This window comes from Petromyzon marinus, chromosome 32 (genome assembly GCF_048934315.1).
Source record: "Petromyzon marinus isolate PM22_M1 ecotype Great Lakes invasive population chromosome 32, UKy_Petmar_22M1.pri1.0, whole genome shotgun sequence".
Classification (NCBI taxonomy): Eukaryota; Metazoa; Chordata; class Hyperoartia; order Petromyzontiformes; family Petromyzontidae; genus Petromyzon; species Petromyzon marinus.
The window spans coordinates 1,020,115-1,037,270 of record NC_133698.1 but is presented as its reverse complement, the minus strand read 5'-3'; the positions used below and the strand labels follow the sequence as shown (position 1 = coordinate 1,037,270).

The window sequence follows — 17,156 nt, the reverse complement described above, 5'->3', positions numbered from 1 at the left end:
GGAGAGGACACGTTCAGTTGCAACCATCTCGAAACTCGCAACTAGATTTATTCTAACCAGTAAGGCCCACTGAGCGATATAGCTCTTTTTCAGAAGCGACCTGGCCACAACTTACAAATTATAGCTCAACGATGTGGCTCGTCATGTGGACATTTATAGCACCAACATAATCTAAATGCGGAGTAAAAAAAACCGGAAGACCCGGAGGAAAATCCACGCGGCCACTGGGGGAGAGACGTTGCAAACTCCAAATGTACAGCAGACGTCAGAGTCGGGGTCGAACCCAGCAGCTCTATGTATACCAGGCAAGGGATTGAACACCTCGCCACAGCTCATCTTCCTCCCATTGCACTGGGAGGAAGATGAGCTCCTTGATTATAGAACACACGCAGAGTAATGACATTCCAACTCAAAGCGGATGTATTGTATATATACAATACATATAATAGGCGACGTTTCGTGCAATGGCCCTATTTCATTGACACGTGATGTTCGTGGTGCGTGGCGTCATGTATCCATCAGCCAGCGGGGACGTCACGTTCCCGGCTGTTAGCGGTGACGTCACCGCGCCAGCTGTAAGAGTGACGTCAGTCGACCGGCTGCGATTGGTGACGTCGCCGGGCTAGCTGCAAACGTGACGTCATACTCCCAGCTGTGAGTGACGTTGACACGCCAACTGCAAGAGTGACGTCATGGTACCGGCTGCGAGGTATGACGTCACACGCTCGGTTACCATGACGACTCCGCGTCCCCCAGTCGCGTCCGCCCAGCGTTAAGGAGCGGCGACCGAGAAGACGTGGGAGACGTGAAGAGACGTGAGAGTGGCGTGAGGAGACGTGGGAGACGTGAGAGTGGCGTGAGGAGACGTGAGGAGACGTGAGAGTAGCGTGAGAGTGGCGTGAGAGTAGCGTGAGGAGACGTGAGAGTGGCGTGAGAGTGGCGTGAGGAGACGTGAGGAGACGTGAGAGTGGCGTGAGGAGACGTGAGAGTGGCGTGAGGAGACGTGAGAGTGGCGTGAGAGTGGCGTGAGGAGACGTGAGGAGACGTGAGAGTGGCGTGAGGAGACGTGAGGAGACGTGAGAGTGGCGTGAGGAGACGTGAGAGTGGCGTGAGGAGACGTGAGAGTGGCGTGAGGAGACGTGAGGAGACGTGAGAGTGGCGTGAGGAGACGTGAGAGTGGCGTGAGGAGACGTGAGGAGACGTGAGAGTGTCGTGAGGAGACGTGAGGAGACGTGAGGAGACGTGAGAGTAGCGTGAGAGTGGCGTGAGGAGACGTGAGAGTGGCGTGAGGAGACGTGAGGAGACGCGAGAGTGGCGTGAGGAGACGTGAGAGTGGCATGAGGAGACGTGAGAGTGGCTTGAGGAGACGTGGGAGACGTGAGGAGACGTGAGAGTGGCGTGAGAAGACGTGAGGAGACGTGAGAGTGGCGTGAGAGTAGCGTGAGAGTGGCGTGAGAAGACGTGAGGAGACGTGAGAGTGGCGTGAGAGCGGCGTGAGGAGACGTGGAAGACGTGAGGAGACGTGAGAGTGGCGTGAGAGTGGCGTGAGGAGACGTGAGGAGACGTGAGAGTGGCGTGAGAGTGGCGTAAGGAGACGTGAGAGTGGCGTGAGGAGACGTGAGAGTGGCGTGAGGAGACGTGGGAGACGTGAGGAGACGTGAGAGTGGCGTAAGGAGACGTGGGAGACGTGAGGAGACGTGAGAGTGGCGTGAGGAGACGTGAGAGTAGCGTGAGGAGACGTGAGGAGACGTGAGAGTGGCGTGAGGAGACGTGAGAGTGGCGTGAGAGTGGCGTGAGAAGACGTGAGGAGACGTGAGAGTGGCGTGAGGAGACGTGAGAGTGGCGTGAGGAGACGTGAGAGTGGCGTGAGGAGACGTGAGGAGACGTGAGAGTGGCGTGAGGAGACGTGAGGAGACGTGAGAGTGGCGTGAGGAGACGTGAGAGTGGCGTGAGAAGACGTGAGGAGACGTGAGAGTGGTGTGAGAGTGGCGTGAGAAGACGTGAGGAGACGTGAGAGTGGCGTGAGAAGACGTGAGGAGACGTGAGAGTGGCGTGAGGAGACGTGAGAGTGGCGTGAGGAGACGTGAGGAGACGTGAGAGTGGCGTGAGGAGACGTGAGAGTAGCGTAAGGAGACGTGAGAGTGGCGTGAGACGGAGTGAGAGGGTGGCGCCTCGTGGCGTGAGAGGAACTGCGAGCGGAGTCGGTGAGTGAATGAGAGGAGAGAGTGAGTGGAGTGAGTGAGTGACGGGCGAGGGTGAGGAGTGGGAGGTGAGTGTGAGTAGAGCGGTGAGGAGGAGGTGTCTGGTGGAGTGAGACGCTCCCTCCAGTCTATCATCGACGTATTCGACCAGGATATTTATCAGTTAAACACGTCGGCTTTTACGACCAATATTATTCATGATGAAGGTTTTTGGGTTAGATCGCGTAAGTATAAAGGTGTCGTAACCCTCCACAACATTTATCATTTAATCTCCAACACACCGGTGGGCTGAAGTAGTAACTAATTGGCGCGTTGTTTTCGTGACAAACCTCACTGGCTGTGTCGGGTGGTGGAGGGTTACGACACATTTCTACTTACGCGATCTAACCCAAAAACCGTTATCGTGAACAGGATATTTATCTCCACCGCCGTCACATCTGTCAGGAGATCTTCCAGGATTATCTATCGGATCCACCTGGAGAAGATCAGTGAGGCGCCCTCGAGCCGGGAGCCATGGGAGCCATGGTGAGCGCTGTCTCGACGCCTCCCCGGGGAGGGCCCTCGTGTGAAGAGCCGAGTGGCGACGCCGTCTGCAGTGAGACGAAATCGGCGTTCAGCGCTCCCGTGGTTACCACGGTGGCGAGATGTTAACTCCCTCGCCTGGTGTGCAGGAGGTCGTGGGTTCGATCCCGACCCTGACGCCTGCTGTATACTTGGTGTTTGCGTGTCTTTCTCCCCGTGGTCATGTGGCTTTTTCTCCGGATCCTGCGGTTTTTTCCCTCCACATTTAGAATCAACATCATGTTTTTAGAGTATTTGGACGCTATAAATTTGCACGTGATAAGCCGCTTTTTAGGGATATCATTTGTGGCCAAGTCACTTCTGAAAAATAGCTATATAGCTCAGTGGGCCTTACCTGGTAAAATGTAAATAGGTAGTTAATCTGCATTGTCCCAGCCTGTGTTGAATCTTCTGAGGACAGAGACGTTTCTCACGATCTGGGTTTGTCCATGAGAACTCAGTTTCAAACGTCTCCATGTCTTCTCCATGTTCACCTTGTCATCGACATTTTCATCTGTTTTCCCTTTCGCACCCTTTACTCACTCTGTTACACAATGAGCAACTTTATCAAATTCACTTCACAGATGTGGGGACATTTTAAGCCTTGGGCCGGGATAAATGAGTTGGTGAGCCGATTTTTACCAACAGTTCCTAATTAGGGACTATTGGTATAAATATGGTGGAGAAGTGACAGCACTTGCATTGTGTGTGTGTGTGGTGACTGTGCAGGGTAATGAAGAGTTAAGGCTGACGACTGAGGAAGAGCTGTTGTTGAGCGCGGCATTCGACGAAGATTTGCACATTAGCCTGTCGCGGTCTTACGAGTCGGACGTGGAGAATCTTCAAGAAAGGGAATACCAAGAGGAGCTCCTCCAGAGAATTAACTTCAACCAGCGGCAGCTCAACCACAAACGCATCGCGGGCTCGAGCCGGTCTCGCGAGTCAGTGAGCAGCACTGACTCGGGCAGCATTGCCCTCCCTCCGCTACCGCACATGGGGGACATGCACATCGACGACCCGGGGAGCAGGCGCGCAGTGCGTGGAGGGCACGGAGTTCGTGGGGGGCACGGGGCTCATGGTGGGGGGCACGGAGCTTGTGTAGATGTAAACGCGCTGCTCCAGAGGGATAGCTTGGATTATGCGTCTGATGAGGAGGAATCCACCATGGACACCGACGCAGAGGAGCAAGCCGTGGTGGGATTCGTGGACGGCGGCGCTGATGACATTTCAGAAGACGGCTTGGGATTTGAAAACGACTTCATCAGAGACGCCTCGACGCCCTTGCAGAGAAATCACGATTCTGTGCACCTGACCGAGTCCCAAGGAGACACGTCGGCGTTTGGCTCCAGTGATGACATTATGCCGTGCAGCGAAAATCCCGACGGGCAAATCGAACACGCAAGTAAAATGCGCGGTGCATATTTGGGACCAACTGAGAAAGTGGCCAGTTTTAGTAAAGTTAAGTTTGCGGAGTCCGAGTTAGAAAATAGTTTATCCATGGACGAGAATCAGCAGCAGCAGGTGGCTCAGAGGCTGGGCACCCCGTACTACGCAGAGCACAAGCAGGAGGCACGGGTAATCGAGCGTCACGAAGGACCAGAAGATCCGAGAGATCGTCGTAGCCATCACAAGAGAGAGGCCGCAAGCAACTCGAGGAATAAGCTGCCTGAGATTGTACGCAACGGAGAATCCCGCAGGGAGGAGGAGCATTTGCTCGTGGAAGAACACACGGCAGAGGAGAGCGATGGATATTATCTCAACGGAGTGAAGCAAGATCCCTTGCCAGGTGCTCCAAGACGGAAAGGGAATCGATCCAAACCGCCGAAGCATATGGCCGTGACAGATCAAGGAGGGCAGGACAAGTCAGTGGAATTCCCGTCCAGGACAGGCATCGAAGCAAGGGATGTCGAGAGCTCTAAACGGGTCGCACTTAAGCATCGTTCAAAAATACCCGTATTGATGACCGAGCATCGGGATCACAGTGAAGAAGAAGAATATGAATCCCTTCATTCTACAATGCAAGAAGAGTACAACAATATGCTGCTACGTGCAGCATCGCAGAAGCCACCAGGTGATGGTTTTGCAGAGCGTCCTAAGCAAATCCATTCCTTACACAAAAACAATGAGGTAGCTGCACAGTCATCAGTGCACGACAAAGGGCAGACAGGCGATCGTGACCAGGTTACAATTAGAGATAAGACGGCGAACCCGGCACCACCTCATTTTTCGGAACAAAGGAAGGACATCTTGGAGGCTAACAAACAGAATCTTGGGAGGAGGCCTCAGAAGCAGTCCTCGTATCTGCAGATGCACCGGAGACAGCGCGGAGACCCCGCAAAGCGCGTAAGCCTCTGAGCCGCGAGCTCCGTTGCATTTACGGTTGTTGTTCTCTTATTGGAATCCAGGCATCTGCCCGCAATGGAAGTCTCGTTGTTTTTAGTTCGGTGAATGGATGGCCTTAGCGTGGAAACCAAAACCGTCATATGCCGAGTACTGTAACTTCCAGTGCTAAGATATAGAGTACAAGTACTTACATATATAACACGTCAGCTTTTGTGACAAATATTCATAATAAAGGTTTTTTGGGGAAGACCACGTAAATATAAATGTTGTGGGTTTAATCTCAACACACCGGTGTGCTGAAGTAACTAATTGGCACATTTTGTTTACGTGACAAACCTTACTAATTGGCCGTGTTGAGTGGTGGTGGGAAGAGGAGTACGTTTAAATACTCTTTGGTTTTCTTTTTGTTCTTTCGGTAAAGTCACGTAGAATGAGAATAACAGTCCTGTTTCTTCACCTGAGGACGGCTACTTGTGTTGTGGCCGAAACGTCGTGAGAATGTTATTGTTTTATTTTATTATTTTATTCTCATTCTACGTGACTTTACCGAAAGAACCAAAGAAGATGAATCCTTGCAGTCACGAAAGCTTTAAATCGAAATTTACTCTTTGGTTATAAAGTATTAAAGCTTTCGTGACTGCATAAAATTACTCATTGTTTTTTTCGGTAAAGTCACGTATGTAGAAATACAATAAGTCACGTATGTATTTCTACATACGTGACTTTACCGAAAAAACCAATGAGTAGTTACTCTTTGGTTCTTTAAATATATACATTTGACCCTGACGCCTGCTGTATACAGGAGGTCGTGGGTTCAATCGCGACCCTGACGCCTGCTGTATACAGGAGGTCGTGGGTTCAATCCCGACCCTGACGCCTGCTGTATACAGGAGGCGTGGGTTCAATCCCGACCCTGACGCCTGCTGTATATTTGGAGTTTGTGTGTCTCTCACCCCGTTGTCACATGTATTTTTATCCGGGTCCTCTGGGTTTTCCCTCTACATTTTGAATCAACATGCGTTTAGAGAATTTGGACGCTATACATTTTCATGTGATAAGCCACTTTGTTTGGATATCCTTTGTGGGCCTTACCTGGTAAAATAAAAGTAGTTTTCAGTAGTTTAGTTTTCACGTTCTAATTTTTATTTGAAATTGGACCAAACAGAAACTTCTGTGGAAAAGGCAGGAGGAGCAAAGCGCCACCACCACCACGGCGCTTCGTAGCATCCACAGCGATGCCCAGGAGGAGGCCGAGTTCCCATCTCCCGACGCCTTCCCCTTGCACAGGTGAGGGGGCAGTCTCCGTGAGGGCACAGAGCGTGGATGCCGTGCGGCTCCTACGGCTGCGCTTGTTTGTTTATACATATTTCATTATTGTAAATTTCCACATGATAAGCCACTTCGTTGAGCTATCATTTATGGCCCAGGTTGCTTCTGAAAAATAAGTTAACAGCTCAGTGGGCCTTACCTGGTAAGATAAAAAAAAAATTGTTTAGTTTAATTTGCATACATTTTTGAAGTGATTTGTTTACCTTCGCCAAATTGTACCCCATGAAATTGAGAATCCATTGGCATCTCTTATTTGTTTAAATGAATGAATAATGAATGTGAGTGGATTATTTAAATATTTTGGCTGCGAAACATTTCCACAGGATAAGCAACTTCGTTGAGCTATCATTCGTGGCCAGGTCGCTTCTGAAAAAGAAGCTAATAGCTCAGTGAGCGTAACCTGGTAAATAACCAAAATAGTTTAGTTTCATTTTTGAGTGATTTGTTTACCTTTCCTATACCCTAGGCTCCTATCGTGTTTTTGTATTGTTTGTTGTTGTAACGTTCTAACCTGCCCCTACTGGACATCTGTGAAAAATAGCTTTATAGCTCTTCGGATTGCTCCAGTATAAATAAATATTATGATTCTGATAGCCACGCCAAGTCCGAGAACAATTTTTCAGAACGATCCTGCATTGTGTTTTTCTTGGAAGATATTATCAGCCACCAATTAATGATGAGTTGTATTAATTATACATGTGAGGAAACCGGAGCACCCAGAAAAAAACCCACGCCTTGCGCGAGGGGGCAACATTCTATCCTGGCACAGATGTAAACAGATGGCGATTAATCCGGATGCTGTACCGCCTTCTTCTGGCGAGCCACGGCATGGCACCTCCTTGACGCGCACGGGAAGGGAGTTTCACAACGTCTATGTGTGTGGTGATCCACCAACCCTCACTGCTGCTTCCACACAGCGCTGGATCACAGCCGCCATGTGCAGCAGCATAGCCACCACTGATGCCCCCTGCCCTGAGTGACAAGGCAGGAGAAATTCAAAACAAGGCGTGGACCAAATCAGTTTCAATGAAAATGCATAAATTATCAGAGTATGTTTTTTGTTTGCATTCTGACCACAAGTATTGTGGTTAAAGCAGACATGATTTCTTGTTAAAGGTTTCAGTTTGGTGTTTTAACGTCTTAACACCTGTTTTGTTGCCAGGAAAAAGGGGAAAATTATTCTCAAGGCGGCTAAAGTCGTGCCTTGTATATACAGTTTGTTGAACTTCTTTCACACCGTATGTAGCCAACCGTGCTAATCAGAGGTGCAGGGGAAGGGCAACAAACTAAACACAAAAAGCAGTTCTAAAGAAATTCGTTTTCAATCGAGATTTCTTGGGTGACATTAAAGCAATGTCCGCGTCCTACTGCGGGCATTTTAAAAATTAACCCCAGCTTAACAAGTGTTGCGTTACTTTTAATTTGTCAAAGCACCACATTTCTGTATTTGAAATGCTGTTATTTGAATACAATAATATTGTACATATCGTGTTCTGTTATAAATGTAGTGGGGAATTTCTCCAATCCAGATTAGTAAATTTTGTATTAAGTGCATTTTAATAATAATATCTGCAAATTCCATTTCCTCTTATCCGCGTGTTATTTTCGGCTAAAAACACCAATGAGAAAATGAATTTGCCAATCACCTCTTGTTATCGGTGAAACATCGGAAGAATTGGGCTGTGGATAACAGTACTGTTGATAAATTGCTTGAGGAATGGAGATAATATGGGATGTGGCTAGGAGAGCTGCAGGAGAGAGGATCTCCGCTGTACTTGTCGTCCAATAGAAGGTTATGAGTTCAAATCCCGGTTGGTGTTTGACTCAAATGATCATCTCTTCTAGGAGCACCTGTGGTTGTTGTATGTGGAAGATAACTTTGCCTTGCGATGTTGTTCTTACAAACAGGAAGCCGGAGAGTACGAACCAACATTACAACTTCTCCCAAGCGACTCTCTTTTCGCACGGCCACCCGAGCAACGCCGATGGAAGACACCAGTTTCCGGGACAGCTTCCTGCTCAGAGCCACTGCGCAGTGGCCACGCGTTCCTCGCCGGCCGACGAAATCCATGCCGGTATGAGCCCCGCGCTGCAGTATCGCCAGTGGGGCGACGCGAGCGCCGAACTTGGGCAAATCCCCATCGGTTTGCAGCACCGTCCTCTCTACAGGCTCATGCAAGGGGTGTTTCTGGACGATGCCGGTCACGCTTTTACCTACTCGCAAGTTCCTGGCTACGTACCTGGGCACCCCGTGTTCCCGTTCGTGGCGCACGACGAGACGCGGCCGTCGAACCCGTCGAGGGACGTTCAGCCTCGGGGAACGGCGTTAGACGCCGGAGGGGAACGGTGGACGCACGGCCCCGCAGGGGGCGCCTGGCCAGGTAGAGCAAGGATCCTGCATCCTGTGCCGTACGATGCCCTCCCCCGCTGGGACGCGCCCTGCCTGGCTGAGCAGCAGCAGCATGAGGATCCGGCTCTCCACGCGCGGTCGTCGCCGCTCGTAACGCGCTGCAACTCAGACGGCTGTTTGGACAGACTGCAGACACAGCTGAAAAACTATAAGGTAAGTGCGCCGTGTTACGATTGTATGGAAGTTCCAATTCATGGTTGATTTTTGGCGTAGGCCACGTAATGATCCTGCAAACTTTTGTCGTGAGACCCTCCACCGCCAAATATATAAAATTGTCACGTACACAAGCATTTAGTGCCCCGATTATTGCTTCAGCTCACGGCCAAATTTTGCAAATAGATACGATGTCTTGCTCGAAACTGCGTCAAGCAGAATAACCGTGTGACCTGATTGGACTTGTGTTTTTTATAAAACGTTTTGTTTTTCTACAACACTTACATTATCCAAAAAATATACACCTCGGCAACAAAACAGGTGTTAAGATGTTAAAACACCAAACTGAAACCTTTTACAAGGAATCATGTCTGCATTAACCACAATGCTTGTGGTCAGAATGCAAACAAAAGACATACTCTGATAATATATGCATTGCCCTTGAAACTAATTGGTCCACACCAGAGACAGCTTTCTTTTGAGCCTCGTCTCAAACGGTGTTAGACCAGAGGACGTGTTTTAACATCTTAACACCTGTTTTGTTGCCAAAAAAAGGGGAAAAACCTATTATCATATTTTGGTACTGGCAAAGGAGGTCCCATGAAATATATATCTCACTAATCCCATCTACAGTCTGTGTTCAATATATTCCATAGGTTGCTGCTCAATTCGTGTATTTTTATAACCAGTACTGAGGCAGGAAGTTTAAAAAGGGGTGGGGGGGGTAGTTAGGTAGGGGGGGGGGGTGGTTAAAGTATAAACTTTGTTACCAGGTAAGACGTACTGAGCTATAATGCTCTTTTTCAGAAGCGACCTGGCCACAAATGATAGCTCAACTAAGTGGTTTATCATGTGGAAATGAATAGCAGCTAAATACTCTTAAACGCACGTTTCTAAATGTGGAGGGGAAAACCGTAAGATGAGGAGAAAAATCCACTCGACCGCAGAGAGAGAGACATGCAAACTCCAAATTTACAGGTGTCAGGGGTGGGATCGAACCCAGACCTCCTGCATACCAGGCGAGGTAGTTAACATATCACCACTGCGGCAGTTAGGTATGGGGGGTGGTTAGGTATGGGGTGGGTGTTGAGTATGGGGGGTGGGGTGGTTGGGTATGGCTAGGGGATAGAGCCTTAAGCTGCGTGAGGAGGGCATCGGGCGAGGGGCTAATTGTCTCTGCGGTCCAGCCATCACACACTTCCAACGTGCCGGTCAAGCCACCAGACGCAATCTCTAATGTGGAGTTCCCACTGCAAGAGATTCTCAACGTCACTGGGAGACAGCGAGCTGTTTATTGAGTTTTTCAAGAGGATGCTATAGCAATGTAATGGGGTATAAAGACTATCAGCTTGTATTATATCAAGATGTTCCTGTCAGGAATGGAATAAAATGCTATGTCCATGACTCACACATCTGATATGTTTGCTTTCAGGAATATACGCTTCAGGATTATAAAAACCTCAAGCAAGACATTAAACTGGGAGGTCTTGGGCCAGATTGCACCTCTGTTAAAAAAAAGGTTTGTTTATCAAATAATTTATTTTGCACTTCCATATCACCCCCGTCCATCTAACTTTAGTATATAGTCTCTAGACCCACATCCAGCAAGCTGACCAAGCGGCCAAACAGCCTAATGTAGAACCACGGAGCTTGGGCAATAGTTGATAGCTCCGGTTCTGTGCGCATTACAATGTCCATGAAAGACGCTACTATATATAATGAAATATGTTCATTGCATGTACCTTCACAGTGATTGCGAAATGAATATCACTGTGTACACACTATTTTGGAGATGTAAAAGGGATTTGCATTGACTTCTGATAATTTCCACTGACTGTTCTAATCACTGAGACGATTGATATTTTCTCTGCTGATTTTTATGTCCTTACAATTATATTTCATCAGGTGAAGGTGGGCTGTCTGGGGGCTGTCGTGGGGTCCGACACAGGTGCCATGGTGGCACGATGTTAACTACCTCTCCTGGTATACAGGAGATTGTGGGTTCGATCCCGACCATGACAACTGCTGTAAATTTGGAGTTTGCGTGTTCTCCCCGTGGTCAAGTTGATTTTTCTCCGGGTCCTCTGGTTTTTCCCTCCACATTTAGAATCAACATGCGTTTAGAGTAATTGGCTATCAATTTCCACGTGATAAGTCACTTCGTTGAGCTATCATTTGTCGCCAGGTCGCTTCTAAAAAAAACGCTATACAGCTTAGTGGGCTTTACCTGGTAAAATAAAAAAAAGTTAATATATGCTCGGATAAATATAGTGAGTTAAACTGAGTCGCAGACGTACTCTTGGAGGCAACACATTTATTTAACACCAACACACGGGCTAACTGCCCCTTAACAGAATAACAACCTATGGTGGTGCACCACCAGGCTAACTACACTAATAACAACGTAACTAGCTACAACGGACCAGGACCAACAGCTCGGGTCCAGGTCCACGTGTGTGAGACTTGTAGAACGTAGGACGTAGACGAAGGTTTCTTCAGGATAAACAGCGCCTGTCCCTCTGGGGGACCCAGCTTATATTCTCTGCGGCGTGGCTGGCTCCGCCCTTGGCCACGACCACCTTACAGAATCCTCGAACAGGATCTGGACCCCGACACGTGACCACCCCGAGCCCCCACTTGGGGCGCCTTTGTAGACTTAACCGGTCACATGTCCTCTCGGGTCAACTAGAGTGCCATGGCCTAAAGTAACCCCATTTCCATGGCCGGCATTCCCACACCCTATCCTGTAGGGGCCGGCACTGCACGCCAAGCGTGGCGCCATCCAGCGCTATCGATCAGCGCTCACCGAGCCCCTCTAGGGCCAGTACTGCACCCACATCCTAGTGGTGTCCGCATTGTCAATACACCGCACGCTATGCCTCTCTAGGGCCGGCATCACTACAAATACAAGGCTTGATAGTTAAAAAATATATCACAATGTACATTGTTATCCAGGAAATCCTTCAGGGGCCACATGCCCAGCCACGTCTCGGCTGTGGCTTGGCCGTGAACTCAGCTCGGTAATAATCGGCGTGTGGTTAGACAGTCATCCGCGTCACTATTTATTTGGCTGTGTCAGATGGTGGAGGGTTTTGTGACAGAAATTTGACTGGATCGTCGCGCGGCCTAACCCTGAAAAAAATTTGGAATGGGAATATCGGCTGTGAAACCACCTCTACGTGTTACTTTACAATCGCTCAATTTGGAGCAGCGACTTTAGGTATGTACGTACAAATCCATGAGCAAGCCTCACGTGCACTACACACACAACCAATGCATTTATTGTGTATTTTGTTGCAGTTGGAGAAAATCAGGAAGCAACAGAATTATGCAAAACTTGTGCAGGAGCAGAACCGCTCGCTGCTTGGGAGGCGAGGAGTGAGGGCCCCAGTGCACCCCACCTCGGCGCCGGAGGGCGAAAGCAAGTCCCGCAGAGAGCAGGTGATGCCACGTCCTCCACTCTCGCGGCACACGCCGCTAGGGGCGCCGCGGTGGCGAGATGTTAGCTACCTCGCCTGGTATGCAGGTCGTGGTTTCGATCCCAACCCTAACACCTGTATATTGAGTTTGTATGTTCTCTCTTCTGTCGAGTGGATTTTTCTGTGGGTCCTCCGGTTTTTCCCTCCACATTTAGAATCAACATGCGTTTAGAGTGTTTGCTGCTATAAATGTCCATGTTATAAGCCACTTCGTTGAGCTATCATTTGTGATCGCCAGGTCACTTCTGGAAAAGAGCTACGTAGCTCAGTGGGCCTTACCTGGGCAAATAAAAAAGGCATACTTTTTTATGAAGCCATGCTTCACCGTGCGATGCATGTGGCGACACCCGATTCCCCGTGCGTTGTGTCGCAGGCGCTGGAGTACGCGCGCAACGTGCCCCGGCCCCGCTACACGGAGGCACGCAGGGAGCCATCTGCTCCCCACGGGGAGCGGCGCGACTCCCCTGTCAGTTTGACGGCACTCGACCCCATGCAGGCGCTGTTGGACGACCTGAGACAACGCCACGAGCAGGACAAGCAAGCCGTTGCGGCCTTCAGACTGCACGTGCCCTGACGACGCCCTGATACCTGGATGGGCGCCCCTCCTCACGCACTGCCATGTGGTCTAAATCGTCGTAATTCGTGGTGGTGGTGGTGGCGACACTCGTGCCTCACAGCAACAAGGGTTCAAGAGCCGCAATGCGTGTGAATACGAGGCGGTCCTTAATAAATAGCGTGACGAAGCAGTCCTTAAAGAGTCGCACGTGGCTCCAGAGCCACAGGTTGCCGAAACCCTGGCCTGGGAGCTGCCAAACGACAAAGCCGACCGAGATCAATCTGTGTGGTGTTCTCTGTTTATTGCTGTACATCCGTCATCTCGGGGCAGCAGGGTGGTGGCACCGTGACACTCGTGCCTCAGCAAAAATGGGCCTGAATTCAATTCCTGACTCTGGCGCCTGTCTGCGTGGAGTTTTCTTGTTTTGAACGTTGTGCATGGGTTACTTCCCAGAGCTAAAACAATATCGCAATGCAAAGAAATGCCTTGTAAATTACTCAGTTGGGATTACAAGCAGCTATATCGCCCTCTGCTACAAAAATGTTGGTCTGACCCTCCTGAAAGTCTCAAGACCCAGCAAGGCTCTAGTGGATAAACGAATTCAACGAAAGCCACTACCACTTCTTACAATCCTCTACAAATCCATCCAGCACCTGCAAATCAAAAGATTTCATCGCTAAATCTCCTCCGTGGACTTCCTCTCGGACGCATTCCATTCCTTGACTGCTACTCTGGTATTCTTTACTAATGTCCATCGTCCCTTCAAGCGACATTCCCAGCCTAAGCCCTCTCACTTTTCTTAGCAGTTTCGATGGTACCACTAACCTGTGTATGTTCTCGAATCCGTGTGTTCTTGTCTCTATCATTTCAAGCGTGCATCTCTCCACGCTTCTTTCCACCCTGTTCAGTTTACTTTTGGTCGAGGTCACACATTATTCAATATTACGCCTACACTTCCACGCCTGAATGTTCAAAATGTTCAACCTAGGTTTACTCTTAGATAATCTAAAAGTAACGTTCTTGCATTACACACTTACTCAAGTGCGTATTTTTAACATTACACATTTTTAAACGTGTTATATTCTTACACGTAAGAATGTGGAGTACGTGGAGTGAAAAGGCACATGAGGATTGCACGACCGAAGGGCCACAGCTGTGAGGTTGAGCCGGAGGGGGGCGATGCGGTGATCAAAGCAGGACCGGTCCCTCACCCCCCAACACCCCTTTCCCCATCCCAGTCTCCTTCGTTCCATTCCGAGTCTATTAGGCTTAGGGCACAAGTGACTTAAATTATCCACTTCAGGTTTTTTTTTACTTTTGAACAGTTTCCTAAATTTTCATTTATAAACAAGTTACTAAATACTGTGCTTTTAAAACATCCAGGTGGCTCATCGTCCCGCTGCATACAGACCGCAGCCACCGCTGTTGATTGTACAGTTGGTGTCATGGTGCCCCAACAAATCGATAGCCGCATGAGGGTGGACACGCATGGGGAGTGAACACAAAACTGCCGAGTCGAGGCAAGACCTTCAGACATTTCGAGAGTGGAGAGTGACACTGCCAGTGTAAATATGAAATGGAGTTTCCATTTCCCCATTGTTGTAGAACGCGTGGGGTTTGTGGAGGCTTGGAAACGTTGCAGGGTTGACGCTGAGAGCCGTTGCTGCAAAACGTCCAGGCCTGATGACCGATGTCCAAGGGTCTAAAATCACCACGAGAAGGCGTTCGCATTGACTCAACTGTGGGTTTATGTAAATGCAGTAGAACACAATTTATAATAATTTCTAATTTTATTCTCAGTGACGTATAAGTAAGTGGTCACAGGAATCATCACTAGATCTGCGAGGTCAGTACTTGCAGGCCACAGGATTTTGTGTGAATTTCAGTATATATCCGTGATGGCAATTCCCAGAGCAATACCGGTAAGTTTGGTTTTAGCCAATAAATGATGCGATGGCCCAGCATTGGTTGTGACAGATTTCAATGATTGTGGGATGGACAAGCATTCGGGTTACACCGACGATGACAATCATCAAACTGAACACGTCGAGGGAGTGAGAAGGGATGACTCTCCATGACATCACAGCGATATGCTCCACTACTCCTGATGCGGTTACTTGGCTTGACCACCTGAATGCGTAATTGTAGTTGTTGCTCTGCATCTACATCAGCAATACGAAAGAAGACTCTCTTGGTCTGCCCGCAATGTTAACAGGACGAGAAACTCGGGGTCGACTTGAGTATGTTCATGAACTGAGCTCTGCTGCTCGCACTTGGGTCCCTGAGCACCTGGAATCGCGTTGTGAAATGTGCAGGCGACATCAGATTGAGACCTTTGTGAGAACCTTCCTCATACACACGGGAGCCGTCTGCACTGAGCGTGTTCTATTGAAACATCTGTAGTATGATAAGGGTATTGTAGTTGTGTGACAAGTGAATTAGAATGTGGCTGTCGACAGAACACCATCAGAATGTGAATGATCACACAAAAACACTTGAGGCCCATATTCTCTGTCTCAGCTCAGCAAGATCCTAGATCAGGATTCCCATGAGCCGAGCCTGAGCCAAGCCATGGCTGAGCCGCTCATTGCAAAATTGAAAGCAACTGAGTGGCTCAAGCCTAAGCCGAGCCACGTGAGGCTGTTAAAGACTCGTTTCTGCACAAAGTTGAAGGTGACAGGTTAAGGAATTTAAGAAATATGGAAAAGAGCAGGGGTCGCCGATACTGCTGTGAGAGCAAAGGGAATAACAGTGGAAATGGGCAGGACACATCATGAGAACTGACGAGTGATGACAGAAACGAAACTCGGGAATGGAGATGGAGAGAATGGAGAAGCGGAAGAAGAGAGCGGGACAGATGGCCGAGTGTCCACGAGTTCACTAGGAAGCGCCCGCACGCATGTGTTAAGGCCGGTGCCCGTAGCAAGGGCAGTCGCAATCGTCATCACGTTGCGAATGCACACAAGTGGAATGTGATTCGGTCTCACGGTGTTGAGCGAAGCCCTGGCCTAACAGGACGCCTGCTTTGCTGGGAGCGCCGTTCTCTTGGCAAGCTTGGGCTACGATCGTGGCGGCAGAGTTTGAGGGCTACACTGTGCCGATGACTCCTCGTGAGAATGAAGCGGCGCTAAATATGAGTAAGGGTCGGTGAGTGATTGCAAGCGAGTAGCGGCTGATGTCCAGCGTGGAGGGGTGAGAGTGAACAATCCGTTGAAGAGGGGGAGGCGGAGGAGTGGGGCTCATCACACCAAGTGCCGAGACAGCTTGAGCGGGAAGTTCTCTGTGATGAGGTGGTCATCTTGCAGGATGATGACGATGTTCACTTCAAACTCTGTGAACAGACGTACAGACAAAGATAAAGATGCCCCGTATAGCCTTAGAAGACTGTAGGAGCAAGTGCTGTTAGCGAGCACCTATGAAAGCCAGCAAGCCACACGAGGGGGAGTGGCCAGAACCACGCCTGGCCGCCTTTGTCTTCCAAGTAGCGATGTTTACACACCGCAGAAGGTACTCATTTGAGGCTGAGTCGACCTAGGGGAGGCCCAGGACTGGTTCAGATAATCGTCACTGGTGTTGGCCGTGAGCGGGAATCGAACCCAGGTCGCCGGGTTCGCAACACTAGTGCTCCCCATAGGCGTACAGAGGCACACACACGTAGCTATCTGAAGCATCAAATTACCCACGAGTGGGTTATTGCATCGCAGGACCATGAGAGACGGCAGGGGCTTGAGGCCTTCATCCAGCAGTGGATTAACCATGGCTAATGATGCTTAAAGTATAGAAAGTAAAACCATGCGATTTTAGTCAAAAGTACCCCCCCCGCAAATGTTGACATTTTGTTCATGCAATTTATTCACAAGATTCTGATCATTTGGCCAAATGGGCTTCCACCAGCTGAGCACAGGTTCAAAGCATCAAGCAGCCAGCAATAAAGAGCACTTTCAGAGTTCTAATAGATAAAAGTTAATATTCTTTGGGTCTTTCGGTAAAGCCACGTAGATAGAAACAATAATCAAAATAATAACAATATCATGACGTTTTGATCGCAACACAAGCAATCGTCTTCAGGTGAAAAAAGAGGGGGAAATCTACCGAGGCAGGCTGTTTATAAAGGTTTAGAGATG

The 17,156-nt window shown here is 49.2% G+C and overlaps 2 protein-coding genes across 9 annotated transcripts in view; one reads left to right on the top strand and one right to left on the bottom strand.

Annotated features, from left to right (window-relative positions):
• The first annotated feature begins 633 nt into the window (after positions 1-633).
• On the top strand, positions 634-14,996 carry JHY (junctional cadherin complex regulator). Of its 4 annotated transcripts, none has more exons than XM_032964351.2 (8): positions 634-815; positions 2,646-2,726; positions 3,492-5,105; positions 6,271-6,392; positions 8,343-8,997; positions 10,430-10,516; positions 12,298-12,438; positions 12,850-14,996. In XM_032964351.2, exons 2-8 carry the CDS (start codon positions 2,715-2,717, stop codon positions 13,048-13,050), a joined length of 2,832 nt encoding a protein of 943 aa, XP_032820242.1. In that variant the 5' UTR covers positions 634-815; positions 2,646-2,714; the 3' UTR covers positions 13,051-14,996. The 4 variants fall into 4 exon arrangements, with proteins under 4 accessions (XP_032820242.1, XP_032820240.1, XP_075927317.1 ...); XM_032964349.2 differs by having other exon boundaries at positions 2,613-2,726; XM_076071202.1 differs by lacking the exon at positions 634-815 and adding an exon at positions 822-2,425 and having other exon boundaries at positions 2,613-2,726.
• VPS26C (VPS26 endosomal protein sorting factor C) overlaps positions 14,763-17,156 on the bottom strand; it is a 27,938-nt gene continuing 25,544 nt past the window's right edge. For all 5 annotated transcript variants that reach the window (XM_032964357.2, XM_032964352.2, XM_032964356.2 and 2 more), the window contains exon 9: positions 14,763-16,363. In XM_032964357.2, coding sequence (XP_032820248.1) covers positions 16,275-16,363 — 89 coding nt within the window. In that variant the 3' untranslated portion in view covers positions 14,763-16,274. The remainder of the gene's footprint in view (positions 16,364-17,156) is intronic.

Excerpts from the sequence above, each read along its gene's own strand:
- JHY (XM_032964351.2), top strand. Across the intron at positions 8,998-10,429 it reads CACAGCTGAAAAACTATAAG|GAATATACGCTTCAGGATTA; the intron begins GTAAGTGCGCCG and ends GTTTGCTTTCAG. Across the intron at positions 12,439-12,849 it reads GCAAGTCCCGCAGAGAGCAG|GCGCTGGAGTACGCGCGCAA; the intron begins GTGATGCCACGT and ends GTTGTGTCGCAG.